The 15,380-nt window shown below is 35.4% G+C and overlaps 1 protein-coding gene across 1 annotated transcript in view; it reads right to left on the minus strand.

Annotated features, from left to right (window-relative positions):
• Positions 1-1,172: 1,172 nt before the first annotated feature.
• Positions 1,173-15,380, minus strand: part of ano6 (anoctamin 6) — a 51,896-nt gene continuing 37,688 nt past the window's right edge. The window contains exons 16-20 of the mRNA XM_088644786.1: positions 12,009-12,139; positions 10,908-11,113; positions 9,994-10,211; positions 8,939-9,044; positions 1,173-5,785 (exon numbers count right to left, since the gene is read on the minus strand). Coding sequence (XP_088500912.1) covers positions 5,570-5,785; positions 8,939-9,044; positions 9,994-10,211; positions 10,908-11,113; positions 12,009-12,139 — 877 coding nt within the window. The 3' untranslated portion in view covers positions 1,173-5,569. The remainder of the gene's footprint in view (positions 5,786-8,938; positions 9,045-9,993; positions 10,212-10,907; positions 11,114-12,008; positions 12,140-15,380) is intronic.

Below are 15,380 nucleotides of genomic sequence, written 5' to 3' on the forward strand. Positions count from 1 at the left end.
CAAAAATCTACAAACAAAAAATACAAACCACAAATAAAAGCTGCCCTTCACCAAACGTCTTATGTAGAAAACAATATATTGAAAGTTAAGTTAGTTTAGCAGACTTTAAATCTGTAATCTTTTTTGTGTTTGTGAAGAATGCGTTTGTCATTCCAAAAAAAAACATTAGCCCTTTCAGTATTTTTGCATTTCTCCTGCCACCACTCTTGGGTGAAGATCGACCTTGAGTGCCACTTCTCCTGCAGTGATTTTAAATTAAATTTTCCAATGTATTTTAATTCTCATATTCCTTACAACAGAAGAGGTGGCACAACATACAACAATATATAAGAAACATTGAGGACATTTTTATGGAGTTATTAATGAGTTTTTCTTGTAATATCTTGATATTAAGGGAAATGGGAAGCAAGAGAGAAATGTGCTTTAAATAATACAATAACAATACTTACGGTGCCCACTTCTTAATGATCAACTTCACAATGCTCAAAAAGATATCCGGTCCCTTTGACTTTTTTATACTTTTCTCATCATCTGTGCCTTACTTCTAATTTGTCCCTGAGCTAGTTTGAAAGCTCTTGGTTGAATAGGACTGAGAAACTTTACAGAAACAGATGTATTTATTCTGAAATTATGTGAACCACTATTATTTCACACAGAATCAACTCAACTAATTGCACAGATTTTCAAAGTAATTTAGCTTTTGATTTTTCTTTGGTGTGTTAACTTCACCAATTAGGAAAAAGTTATCAGATTTCCATTTTCTACATAGTTGGATTAAAATACTCACTTTATGCATATACAAAAAATATTTTGCAAGTATTATCAATTTGCAATTCAATTAAATGTAGCATTTTTGTAAGGGGGGTGAAAACAATTACAAGACACTCTAGTATTTTATTCATTTTGCTATTATGTATTTATTTAAAGAATGTACTGTACATGCACACTGTATACACAATATCTTTTTTCTGCATTGTTTTATTACTGCAAAAACAGCCGTCAATCTAAAAGCTCCAAAGGTCTCTATAAATGTGCTCTATAAATTAAATTTGTAAATTGGGATTATTAGACTCCATTGAAAAATGATGTATGAGAATTTTAAAACTGTTTAAAAGACCCATTAATTTTTCTGGAATTTAATATTTTCCATTTTCGTAATAAAACAGACAAAATACATTTTCCCTTTCTTTATTTAAACAAAAAGACAAATATAAATAGTATGCATTTATATGTTGTATAAGAATACAAAAGACATGTATTAATAAACCACAGGTTGCTGAAAAACATTTGTTCCACAATAGAAGTGCATACTGTATAGAAATAGTGAGCTTTATATGTTGGAAAAAAAACAATTATAATCAAATAAACTTTAATATATACAGGCAATATTTTATAAACCAATATGGCCCACAGATTTTACAAGCTGAAACTACTACAAGTTAAACATGATAAATGCAGCATTTTCACTACAACTGTGCAAGCTCTGTCAGTTTCTACATTTAAAAAAAACTTGAAAATTCATACATCCTTAGTTCAATACAATTGATGAATTTAGCCATTTTATATAAAGAACTGAAATCCCCAAAGTTTTATTTACATGGAATCAATTGTCTTTATTTTCTGTATTTTTTCTTTACATATCCTTTCCTTTGCCTGGTTTTCTTTTTTGCATAGCTCAGCTATTCAGTAAGATGTAAATAATTGCTTTCAACCTTAGTCTGGTTCTTCACTTAAGCAGTAACGAAACTGGTCATTAAAAACTGAAACCATTTCAATGGTACAGAAATGCAAAGCACAAACAGGATAAAGACATACATATGATCCTGATACACAAAACCACTGCATGCCTGTTTCAGTTAAGAGAAACAATTTGTCATCATTTTGTGGCTATTAAATTTCAACTAATCAAAAGTGTGAAAAGCCTAACACTTTAGTAAACACTAGTAGCACCACAAACTTGGTTATTGACAACCTACATCTTAGTTACGTAGTGGAGGTATGCAACATATTTCAATTTCAATTACTAGGAAAGTAATTTTTAGTGAAACAAAATATACCTAGTACTCAGATGTTAATCAAGCCTCTCTCTCTTTTTGATAATGTACTCTTTAAATACATACTGCCTCAAAAAAGGCTGCATGGAATCATAATGATCTGGTCAGTGGTCTTGAAAGTGGAAGTTGACGACTCTAGGGGGCTCTTAGGTGATCAAGCTCCAACAAGCAGCTAGCAAGAGTGAAGCAGGACAACCCAAAGCACAAGACAAAATCAAAACCGAAAGCAAGCAGGGATCAGAGCTGGGGTTTGCAGTTCAAGCACAAACAGGGAAATCCAAAAACAAAATGTGAGTCAGGCAAATTTCCAAATACAAGGTTAGTCCAAAACCGACAGGCAGTTTCAGTACACAGGAATCCAAGCAAAACACAAGGGCGATCCACTAGACGTGGTTAAAAACAAAACAGATTTGGAGCCAAGAGCGAACCATCAAACAAGCACAGAGCCAGGAAATGTTTTGGGTGGAATACCATCATTTCTGCTCCTAAAAATCCATGGGTAAGTACTGATTAACTACAGTACACACAGGTCATATCGATTTTCATCCTGAAAATGGTGCTTTGATTGCATGGACTGGTGTTGATGCAGGTGTAAGTATGACAACATGCCTAAAAGCTTAAAAATGGCAAGACCTTTCAGCAAAAGAAAGCATTAGGATTCATGTGAGTTGTCAAGGCAGGGGGCTAATTAAAGTTTTCTACACAAACAGAATCTGCATTTATTGAGAATGGATTTGATAGACATGGATGAACAATCTGTTACTTTAAAACGTCTGTCAAAATAATAAGTAAAATGTGTGTGTGTAATGATAAGCTCTGCTTATAATTTTGAATAGTTGGCACCATGACGTACATAAACTGGTTCACTCTTGAGTTATAAATACTAAAAAACACAACATCTCAAATGCAAGAAGCATTCCTTAAACAGTATACACACCTCTGTTATCCATGTTTTTAAATTCTAGGTCCATTAACATCACACGGGGGATGTAAATGCAAGTCACAAAGTCAGTATCTTATACGTTTACCATTATCATTGAAGGCTTCAAGGCACGTGAGGCTATCATGTTAGTGTGCAGTGTTTATGGAATTACCTACTGTAACTAATTAGGGCTCCTTTGCTTGTGCATTTTTGTTATTTATTTACTGTATTTAAGCATATATATAATAAAGACTTCTTTTTAAATATAATGCAATGCTATTTGTAAATTCTTTAATTGGCACTATAAGTTTCTTGTATTCTATATGTGTCAAACTGCAGACGTAATCATCTAGTAAAATTCTGTGTAAGAAAAATAACTAATTGATGAGGTATCAGTTATGCAATATGACCTTATTTAGTAACAACAATTTAAAACTAAAGATACATAAGCAGTAACTGTAATTGCAGGTACATCATAATTACAGACTAATATAAAAGGGTAAAAGCATTCATAAAAAAAAGCTGAAAACCACAAGCTTCATTTCTGACTAAATCTATATTGTGCAAATGCTGTAAATACATGTTGAAATAAACAAATATGAAACAATATATTGTGGTACTATCCAGCTGCACTCCCAAAACTTCCCAAACTGGATGCTCCAACTCTTGTTTAATAATTCTGAATAAAACCAGTTATATATTTAGTAAGGAAATAAAACATGAACGACAGGAACACTGAAGAGCAAGTTGAATATGACAACTCAAATATGCAGAGATACATTCAGATTCATATATTGCATAGCTAATATCCAATACCAGAAATTATTTTTAAATAAAAACGTTTTTAGTACAGAGAACATCTGACAAGACACAGTGTCAGAATTCCTTATGGCTTGACAAATTATGCTAGAACACACACATGGCTAATGCCAACAGGTCAGAAAAACACCCCCAGTAAAATGTACATAATCTTATAAAGGTTTAATAAAGTAAAATATCAGATGAAACTTTGTCTTACCACTGATATCTGAGGGTCAAGACTAAAAGTTCTCACCTCACAATTTTTCCTCCATTTCTCCATTTTTCCCTGCAGTATATACTAGGCATAGAACTGCTGTACCATACTTATTTTTTTCACATTTTAAGACATACACCTGGACGCAGATATTAATAAAACCTAACTAAACAAACAAAAATATTGTATTGTTACGCTGTAAGACTTTTACACTCTATTATAACAAGAAAAAGTTTCAAGACATGACTATCGCTTTTTCGTTCTGCTAGGTGTGACATTACAGGAAAACACCCAAAAAACAATTATATTCACAGCTTCTTAGGGTGAAAGATTAAAGTCAAAGCACAGAGAGCACAGGATGTCTTTAGTGGTGGGGATAGTGGTCGATTCCCAAAAAAGGCATGATGGTAATAATTTAAAGACTAGGTGATCTGAAAGTGCAACAGTGGCAACTGAGCGGTTTTCTTTTATTTATACTGAAGGAGTTTGAGGGATTTTGTTTTCTCATCCATGCTGCCCATATTAATTTCAAGAGGAAAGTATGCTACAGTTTACGAAAACAAGGATTAAACCAGGCATATCCAATCCAAGTATGTGATTTTACTATGCATGCTTCCTGACTTTAGAAAGGTGAGCTCTGTGAGTGTGTGAGCTGCTAAGGAACAGCCAGCACAACATTTTTACTTTCCAAATGTGGACCCTCTACCCATTAATTTCTGAACTAATTGTCAATTTACTTTACATTTGCTGTATGATATGTATATGATCATAGATACAAAATATAAGGTAGGCTGACAAACGCATTCCACATAACATTTACATTTTTATGTACCCCTTCAAAATAGGGCAGGTTTTATATTTTCATGCCCTCTACACATAAGCTAACACACAGAGCCTTAATTATTATTTAATTGAAACTTTTTTTTTCTGCACAATGAGCTAAGGTTATTTCTAAAGACTTCAGTACTCTCTGAGCAGACATCTGCCACTTCCCTTTCGACTTCTTCTCTACTAGTTTTCACACTGAGGATATACAGTAGTGTGACTAAACTGTACCTCAAGAATACTTACTGTACCCCTTGAGTCAGTTTTGCCAGTGACTGTTTTTTTATGCATTTCACATGCTTTTTTCTTTATCAGCATCATGAATTACATAGAGGTCTGGCCTGTGCTGGATCTGGTATGTTGTCTCTGAACCAGCATACAGTAAAGAAAGAAAACCAGAAAGCTGTAGGTCTGATAATCAAGGACTAGGTTACTTGTGTGGCATTGGACAGTGTAACCCCTGAAGAGGCTGCCTAATATTTGTTTAATGTGCCAACTAGCACTTGCCGCTATAATATAAAAAAAAAGACTTGTCCTCCACAAGATACAAGATATAACCACAATTTTACAGTGCTTTGAGCAATTCTCATTGTGAGTTCTCTGTTGTTGAGATTGTAAGGCTTTCCCAAAAACATAATATTCATTGATGCGTTACAATAATATCAACATTTAAAAAATAACAATCAAGAGTCTCAATGTGTTTCTCTTCTTGACAAAGTCCTCCAGACAACAGTGGTTCATCTCAGTTCCTGTTCACTGACTGGGAACAAACGGTGGCCTAAACTCACCATCCGTATTTCTTAGAATGTTATCAGCCACAGGTTTCAAACGTTTGGTCACCAATTTGAGGTTGGCTTCATGAAGTAGTTTCTGGGTTAAATACTTCTCCCGTTTGATCTGCTCTTTTACTTCTAAAGGCACATCAGGAATACCATAGGACAGGATAAACTTTGTGAAGTACACAACGTGCTGGAAATAAAAACACAAGATAAGTAAGTTTTAGAGAAACATGACCCTGATTTTTCAGTGCTGCTATGAATTTCACCAATGATCAGAACCTGTGCATTTTTCAATACCCCTTTTACCTATAATGTATTTGGCTAGCTTCAAAATGTTGAGATAGCCTCAAATACAGCCTTAAACTGATACTTCCAGGCAGAATAGTTCAAGGAAGACGTAATGGAAAACAATTGTGTCATGTAATAGACAGAGGTGTGATTTTATTATGAGCATGATGTGGACAGAAAAAATGTTCATTAAGAGACATAATGTATGTTAAATAGAATATATGCATATTTTCTATTAAAAAACCTTGTAAAGTCTGGTCATTTTGTTCATAGGGTGTTTTTTCAAGGATTAACATTGTACTGTCAAAATTTGGCTATAGGGTGCTTCTTTTGGCATTCATAGAATTGATAACAAAATATTTTCCTATTCAAGAGCATTTGTCAAGAAATCCACGAAGCACTCTACCTTTCATGATATACAGTAACCAACAAACCTTGTTGCTTAGACCAATGACGATTTAAGGTCTCAAAATAATGTTTAAATGTGCAGTCCAGGCTATACATTATTTTATGAAAACCCTACCCATATCACACAATTATGAAATAGCAAACAACAGGCTAATCACACCTATTGTAAGATATAACAATTGAACACATACTGTACAACTACAGTGTTCAATGAGACATCATGGATTATGTGGCTATGGAATCTTTATATTAGTGTAAGCCATGTAGTGCCAACATAGACCTTTGGAAGTTCGGGACCACATTACAATCTTTAAAAGACAGTAATGAAATATCAAGTAATGATATGACTCATCAAAGAAATGAGTCAATTTCTTCAATCAATAAAAAAAGAAGAGTACAGTTAAATACAGATTTTCTTTCAAGCTTGTTTTTTGCAGTTTCCTAGTTTAATTCTGTAAACAAGTTTGAATTACAAAACAAGCACCTCTCAATCACTCAATGTGCAACACTAATCCTTTAGCGTGTTTGACTCACATTTACAGTGCCTTGCAAAAGTCCCCCTTGGAATTTTTCACATTTTATTGTTACAGCATGGAACCATGCTGTATTTAACCGAGACGTTTTGCCACTCAAAAACACAAAGTACTCTATAATGTCAACGTGGAAAAACAAAATCCAGACATTTTACTAAATTAATTCAAAATAAAAAACAGAAAATAATTGAATCCATAAGTATTCACCCCCTTGCTTTGACACACCTAAATTACCTCTGAAGTAATACTTATTAAGTCATACCTCTGAAGTCACATAATTACTTGACTGGAGTCCACATGTGTGCAGCTGAGGTGTTTCACATGATTTCAGAATAAATACACCTGTGTCTGGGAGCTTCCCCACTTACTTAGTGCATTTCCAAGGAAACACTACACCATGATGACCGAGGAACATCCCAAGCAGATCCCAGACAAGGTTCTTGAAAAATACTAGTCAGGGCAAGGATAAAAGAAAATTTCCAAGGTATTTAATATTCCTCGAAGCACAGTGAAGTCCATCACAGTGAAGGTAAGAAAATATTTAACAAATTTGAATCTGCCCAGAACTGGCTATCCTCCAAAACTGAGTGTGCAGGCAAGAAGAGCCGTAGTAAGGGAGGCCACAAAAAGGCCTAAGGCAACTCTAAAGTAGTTACAGTCCTCCATGACAGAGATGGGAGAAACTGTGCATGAGACAACAATAGCACGCACACTTCATAAATCTGGCTTGTACAGAAGGGTGGCAAGAAGAAAGCCTTTGTTGAAAAATCACATATATCACATCTCGGCTGGAGTTTGCCCAAAGGGATGCGAGAGACTCAATTTGGAGGAAGATTCTATGGTCTGATGAGACCAAAATTGAACTATATGTTTGGTGCAAAACTAACATCACACTGAGAACACCATCCCTACAGTAAAGAATGGTGTTGGCAGCATCATGGTTTGGGGATGCTTGTCTGCAGCAGGGACTAGAAAATCCTGGAGGAAAACATGCTGGAATCTGCAAGAGCACTGGGACTTGGAAGATGATTCATCTTCCAACAAGACAATGACCTGAAACATACAGCAAAAGCCACACTGGAGTGACTTAAAACCAAAAAGGTTAATGTCCTGGAGTGGCCCAGTCAAAGCCCAGACCTCAATCCAATTGAGCATCTGAGGAATAACTTAAAAATTGCTGTTCACAAACGGTCTCCATCCAACTTGATGGAGCTTGAGCAATTTTGCCAAGAAAAATTCCAGTGTCAAGATGCGCAACGCTGATAGAGACTAACCCAAAGAGACTCACAGCTGTAATTGCTACCAAGTATAAACTCTGGGGAGGGAGTTACTTATAAATTAAATTTTCCGTTTCTTATTTTTAATTTAGTAAAATTTCTGGATTTTCACTTTGACATTATAGAATACTTTGTGTTGATTAGCGACATCAATTCTCGGTTAAATACATCATGGTTCCTTGCTGTAACACAATAACACGTGGGGTGAATACTTTTGCAAGGCACTGTAAGTCCTGCAGTTGATTATGTTTACATGATAATGCAGTTATTTTCACCAGTTTTTGAATGATGATGCATCCCAATAATATTGCTTTCAAATGATTACAACTGCATTGTTCAACACAATTAACTTAACACATCCTACGTTCCAGACGGCAATGTTTTGCAAACCTGGTATCTAGTTAAGATACAATGACTGCTTATTCCCTTATAATGGGAGGTACTGTACAATGCCCTCCATAAGAACTGGAACAAAGAAGTCAAAATTGCTACTTTTGCTCTATGCTTTAAATGTTTAAGAATAATATATTTTTTGTTTTCCATTTCCCATTTTAGGAGAACCTAAGCATTGGGATAAATTAACTTAAAATAATTTGTTACTCATATTAATCTTTTCATCTCAAATTGCATAAGTAGTATGCAGAAAAAATAGCAATTTTTTCAAATATTTTTGGTTGGCACATTATAAAATAAAAATCAAAAACACAATATACAAAATACAGTCTTTTACCCCTGAAGTTTATCTGCCTATCCAGTACATGTCTGGAAAGATTATGCAAAAAAGCAGCAATATGTACAAATTGACTAAAATTAAACAACAAACAAAAAATAACTCACCTCCACAACTACAATGAAAGCCAGTTTGGCAGCAATGACATGCCAGTAGTAAATGCTGTGTTCGTATTGTCTGGGGTGTCCAGGTGGATATCTGAGGTCCCGGTATCTACAAAGATAAACTTGACCAGTTAATAGGTGGTATTGTAAAAGTTGTGATATTGTTTGTAAACCTCTTTTTGTAAGCAACCCCTTTATTGAAATCTCCCAGTATCTTATGCTGCAGGTTTGTAAAGAACATGCTTAATAAAGTGTCAATTGCTCATTACTTTATTTACAATGATTAATGCAGTGCTCAACATTTTGTCATGTAGTGTTTAACATTCAGGACAAAGTCAGTTTCTTTGGTAAAGCGTTATAGTCTTGGGGGTTTATGGAAGACTGTGTGAAATTCAAAGTATTCTATTAAATTGTGAAGTCACATATATACATTTACTGTATGTTGCACAAGGTTGACTGAGTAAACAAATAGGGTACTGCTGTCTTGACATGCATGCCATAGAAAATGAGACTGAGGTTTCATGAAGCTGTTTTCTTGGTAAATTGTCATTAAAGCAACAACTTGAAATTTGATTTATATAGGAAATGGGGAGAAACAACTGGTACAGCAGATCCTAAGAGCTATGTGACCTTTACAAAATTACCTGCGATAGCTTAGTTCCATATATTTCAAATACACTTCATGAGCTTCATAGACTGTCCTCAGGAAACAATAGACTGAGAACAATTATGAACTGTGCATTTGTTTTTAGGAAGCAGTAGAAAAAAATAGAATTTGTTTTTTAGAAGTATTATATAGACCTGTTAAATGGTATTCAAAAATAACCAAGATGTCACTTGTGTGATTCTAGAACGCCTATATGTAGAGGTAAATACAGTATATTCTTCATATCAAAGATTTGCACAACAAAACAATGGAGTTGTTTTGGAGTATAGGAGTGTCAATTTGTAGAGCATATTATCTCAAACATTTTAAGCATTTTGTAATTTGGGCTATAGCACTGCTGTATGATGAACAGTTTACAAAGCTCAAATCCCTTTAAATATCAGATACTAACCTACAAGTGGTGATATTTTCAGTATCAAACCAGTATGGATTTTTTTCTGGCACAGGCTTGCTGGCATTTGAAAAGTCATTAATTCTAAAGATGGACAGAGTACTGTTGATATAGCCTCTCATGGTATATTCAGCATGATCCCCATATGGATACACAGAGAAAGACCAGTAGTAAACTAATCTTGGAATCATGTCAGATGTAAAAGCAATGATCATGGCCTGTGGGAAGACAAAGCAATGGAAATCAAAAAACAATAATGAAATGAATGTTTTTCTAAATTTGGATTCATTAAGTATAACACAGTTTAGCTCTAATTTATGTAACTAAAACCCAAACATTCTAGAAAGGGCTTAATTGCTTCTTCTCATTTGCAACCTTTATGGTTTTTAATGGTTATCTGATATGTTGAAGTTATTATTATACTATTCTAATAATTATCCAAAACAGCTCCTTCTGAAAACAAACCTCCAAGATATGACAAAAAAGCGAGGCAGAAAAGATTTTCAGAGTAGCTCACACATTTGCGTAGGACTTGTGACCATCCTCCACCAATGTGCTTCAGAGCTTACCAGTATGCAAATTTAATTCCCCAAATAGATCCTTAGCAGTCAGATAGTAGAAGCCATTTGCAACACTATTTTTCTGGGAATGCTAGTAGGTTATGGGAACATTAAGCAGTGAAAACAGTGGCAAGTACAAAACACACATAAAAGTATGTACAACAAGTACCAAGTAAATACAAACTTTAAATTGACTGTTTGGGATATACTTTTTTTCATTTTCATAACACGGAACTGGTTGTTGAGTGTTTACAGTATGTGTGTAACTATTTAGATCCTCCTTTTGTAAGGAACTGAAAACTATTCTCATGCTGACAGAGTACACTCTAACGGAACATATAAACGTCTGCTTACATTTGTTGCCACAGCAAGAATGGCAATGCCCTGAAGGATGGGCTGCCAGGCACCAATGTCTTGTGTTTTCTCTGGCACCCCGCGCTGAAACTGAGTAGTAATTTTCCAGGCATCCACTCGGATCTCAAAGATGTTATTGAGGAGAGCCAAGAGAGGTGCCAGAGGGAAGGAGGCCACAAACAAGGTGACAAAGCCAAACTGGATCACTAAATGAAAGAAAACACAGTTATTGAAATGGTCTTACCACCCAAAATGTATTGCATATATATATATAATGTACTGTGGATCCATTTATTAATAAAAATGTCTTATAATACATCAGGTCTGATGTATTATACTTTAGATATACTGTTGTCATGCATTTTGTGACACAGTAGCTTGAATATGGAGTTAAAAATCACTTGCTGTTTCTTAACACAAGACTTATGCAATATGACCGGGCTTGTGGTGCTGCCCTTTACTATATTCAAAGCAGTCACAAGTTCAGACATCCTGTGGACAGGAACGGCAGTCTTTTTTTGATTTCTTTGTTAGGGAACCTTGGTTAAGGATCAGAGAAGGTTTATAGGAATTCACATGTACTGGTAAGAGATTTAAGGCTGTCTAAAGATATCCTCTGCCCTGGCCTATAAAAGACATTCCTGGGATCCCACAAAACTTATTTTATTTTAACTTTTAACTGTAAAAAAAGAAAGAGAGGGGTATTGGGTTTTATGTTTTCCCAACAGTTTAAACTCACATCTATTCATTTTCTCCTTTCTCATTTATGTAAAACCAACAATTTTTTGCAAATGCAGAGATTTTCTAATTTGCTGATATCTCATTTATCATTAAGTGTTATGCCTAACAAGAAAATGCCAAGATTCCGGTCCATGCTAGCCTCCTCCTCTCTATGGATGAAGTCTTTTGTTACAGCTCCACAAGTCAGATATTCTTGGCTAGTAAATGAATAATATCCCAAACTATAACTTTTTATCAAATGAAGAAACAAATAATTATGTAACTATAGCAGTGCACTTCTCAAATCCTGTTCTGCTTACCCCATGGGAAATAAAACGGCGCAAGAACTCTATGAATTAAGCAGTACAAAATGGTGCTTACCCATCTCCAGGTATTCATAAAATAAGCCCAGCTTTCCCATGGGCTGCAGCTGGTAGTCTTGTTCCCACCGTGGGATGACTTTTTCTGATCCTACACTCATGCAGTAACGGGATATCAGATTCTTCAACCATCTTAAACGTAAAGGCGATACATACTATAAGCCACTTTTCTAATTAGATGCAACATAAGAATCTTAACTGAACAAATCCCGTCCTGGTTAGAGTGGTGGCTCTGTGGCTAAGGATCTGCACCTCTGGCTGGAAGGTTGCTGGTTCAAATCCTGCAGCTGGCAGAGGAATCCTACTCCATTGGGCCCCTGAGTAAGGCTCTTAACCCCAGCTGCTCCAGGGGTGCTGTACAATGGCTGCCCCTGTGCTCTGACCCCAAGCTTCTCTCTCCCTGTCTGTGTGTCCACCTCTCATGGAGAGCAGGCTGGGGTATTGTGAAAAGAAATTCCTAATGCAAGAAATTGTATAGGGCTAATAAAGTGATGTTATGTTATTTGTTGTGAATACATGACTGGATTTGCCTACTCACTGAGTCACAAAAGATACATTCTACAAGGTGCTTCTTAAGAGCTGTGAGTACAACCCATTTTATTGGAAATATGCAATTACTATTATTGTTGTCATTATAATTTATTTTCTCCTTTTACATATGAATTGTATATGTAGTTAATTGCAATATATTAAAAACTAAAAGAAAAAACAGAAATCATTTGTGAACACCCCAATACATTTATGGGTATTACAATGTAATTCCATGAAACCCTTTGGATTCAAAGCCTTTTCCTTAAGTAATCAAAGGGTTTATATAGCTATACTTACTATTTATATGTCATGCTTTGTAGAAAGCAGAAATGGTATAAGTGAAATAACTGAACTTCTACTCTACTTAATAAAATAAAAGGTGGAAATAACATCAAATCATTAAATAAATTGATATAAAATAAATAAGGACTGTGTTTGAGCATATATAATTGTCAGGAATTTAGTGAGTTTGGTCTTCACCATACAGGGTAATGGAAAAACATCTCATGCCAAGATCAAAATCTACCATGCTTCAGTCTTACCATACCTCTAGATCCCCCTTTGTGCTCTAAACTGTGCTTTGTCTTGGATTCACTGGCTTTTGATCCCTGTCTGCTTGGCCATAAACATGAACTTTACTTCCCAAGTCCTAAGCCTGCTGCAGCACCATTTTGCCTGCACGCTGCTGTGCTCTGCTCTACTTTCCTGATTGCGCACTGGCTGCCCAGCTCTTCAGTGTACTAGTAGTTCCCCTGGGTCTCAGTTGCCTTTCACCCAGCGAGCAGGTTCATCTTATGACACCTAATTCACTGCTAGTCCAACAGAGCAGAGGGATTGTTATATGGAAACTTCACATTAATGTTATCTTCTGCGGAATATGCTAATTCATACATTGGAACATTGAAAAATCCAATTTTACATGGGTAAAAACAGGAAGAAACCCATTTAAATCACGGATCACACCAGTTTAATAGTCCCTCATTTTACTCATGTGTGAGCTTATCTTTTTTTTCCACCATACCAATACCACACCTGGGATATATACAGTGTGTATAGAAAGTTGGATTTTGGACTCCTTGGACCTCTGTCACATTTTGCTGTGTTACAGCCTCAAATTGCAACTCATTTGCACATTTTGTACAATTAACAAAACATAGTTAACATTTTGATGGGGCATAATCATTTTAATTGTAAAAGTAAATGTTATGAAAAATAGAAACTTAAAAAATCCACCATGGACAAGTATTTATCCCTTTGAGACCTGAAGTATTTAATATTTAGTTGCTCACCATTTTGCAGAACATACAGCTTAAAATCTTTTATGGCATACTGCAACTAGTTTTTCACATCTTGTGGGTTTAATTTTTACCCACTCTTCTTCACAAAACTGTTCCAGCTCTTGCAGGTTAATGGGGGAGCAGTGGTGTTTAGCAATCTTTAGTTCCCGTCTCAGATTTTCTATAGGATTTATGTCTGGAGTTTGACTGGGCCACTTAAGGACTTTCACCTTGTTTTTAAGCCACCCAAGGTTTGCTTTGGCTTTGTGTTTGGGGTCCTTGTCCTGTTGAAATATCCATCTCCAGTATCAGATCTTTTGAAGATTGTTCCAGGTTTTGCTCCAGGATCTGAATATATTTTTCTCTATCCATTCTGCCCTCTAATTTGACATGCCTACTAGTCCCTGCTTACAAAAAGCAACCACACAATACTATGTTGCCATCACCATGTTTCAATGGCATTTTGTGAGTAATGAGCAGTGCTCTTCTTCAAATGACATAACACTTGGCATTAAGGCCAAATTACTCAATTTTTTACTCAAACTACAAAGTTTTTTTTTTCTACCCCACATCATTTCAGAGCCTCCCACATGCCTTTTTCCATATTCAAGACGAGACTTCATGTGAGTTTTTTTCAAATATGGTTTCCTCCCTTACCACTCTACCATACTACCCAGATTTGTGGAATACCTCAGCTATCAGTGACTCTCACAGTTACGAGGCACTGTAGGTCTTTGATGTTTGATGCTTCTCTCACTAATGATCTTCTTGCCTGGCTACTGAGTTGTGGAAAACCACCTGGTCATTGAAGATTCAGAGTAGTTTTATTGTCCTCCAATTCCTGATAATTAATTTAACAGTGCACTGTGGTGCTCCTTGGTCTTTTAATTGATTTGTATGCAATTTCCAACAGAAGAAACTCACACAGACAGATATAATTAAAATTGACAAAAACAGGTGTGTTCAATCTGAATGGTTAACCATTTTAATTGCACACAGGTGGATTCCAATCAACAAACTGCAAATTCTGAAGGCAACTGGTTGAAGTAGAGTTTATTTGATCATGCTAAGTAGGTGAATACTTTTCAATGAAGTTTTTCACTTTTTTTTAGCGCTAAACTTTTAAACACATTGGTGTTGTAAAGGATGGTGTATGACTATGAATAAAAAATTTTGTAAGTTTATTGAGTTCTCCAGTGGTAACACAACAACATGTAGTAATATACAATGGGGGGTCAATACTTTCAATACCCACTGTATGTGCAGTAACATTATTCCAAAACGTCCATGACATGCAATATTCATGTTAAAACATTACTGCTTGTTAAGGAACTGCCTGTATTAATTCCTTGCAGACATTTATGCAAGAAACAATCTGCAAGATTGCAGGAATAATCTAAATTTGCATTACCTGCAAAGAGATTTTTTTACATCCTTCAAAGGATCTACTTTTTAATATACTACAAACACTGACGTGAGGGATGACAAAAGGGTTTTTTTGCTAACAAAAGTGAAGAACTATACCATGGAATGATCTTAGCAAATGACTCTGTCACGTATGACAG

This window comes from Lepisosteus platostomus, chromosome 9 (assembly GCF_059453375.1).
Source record: "Lepisosteus platostomus isolate fLepPlt1 chromosome 9, fLepPlt1.hap1, whole genome shotgun sequence".
Lineage (NCBI taxonomy): Eukaryota > Metazoa > Chordata > Actinopteri > Semionotiformes > Lepisosteidae > Lepisosteus > Lepisosteus platostomus.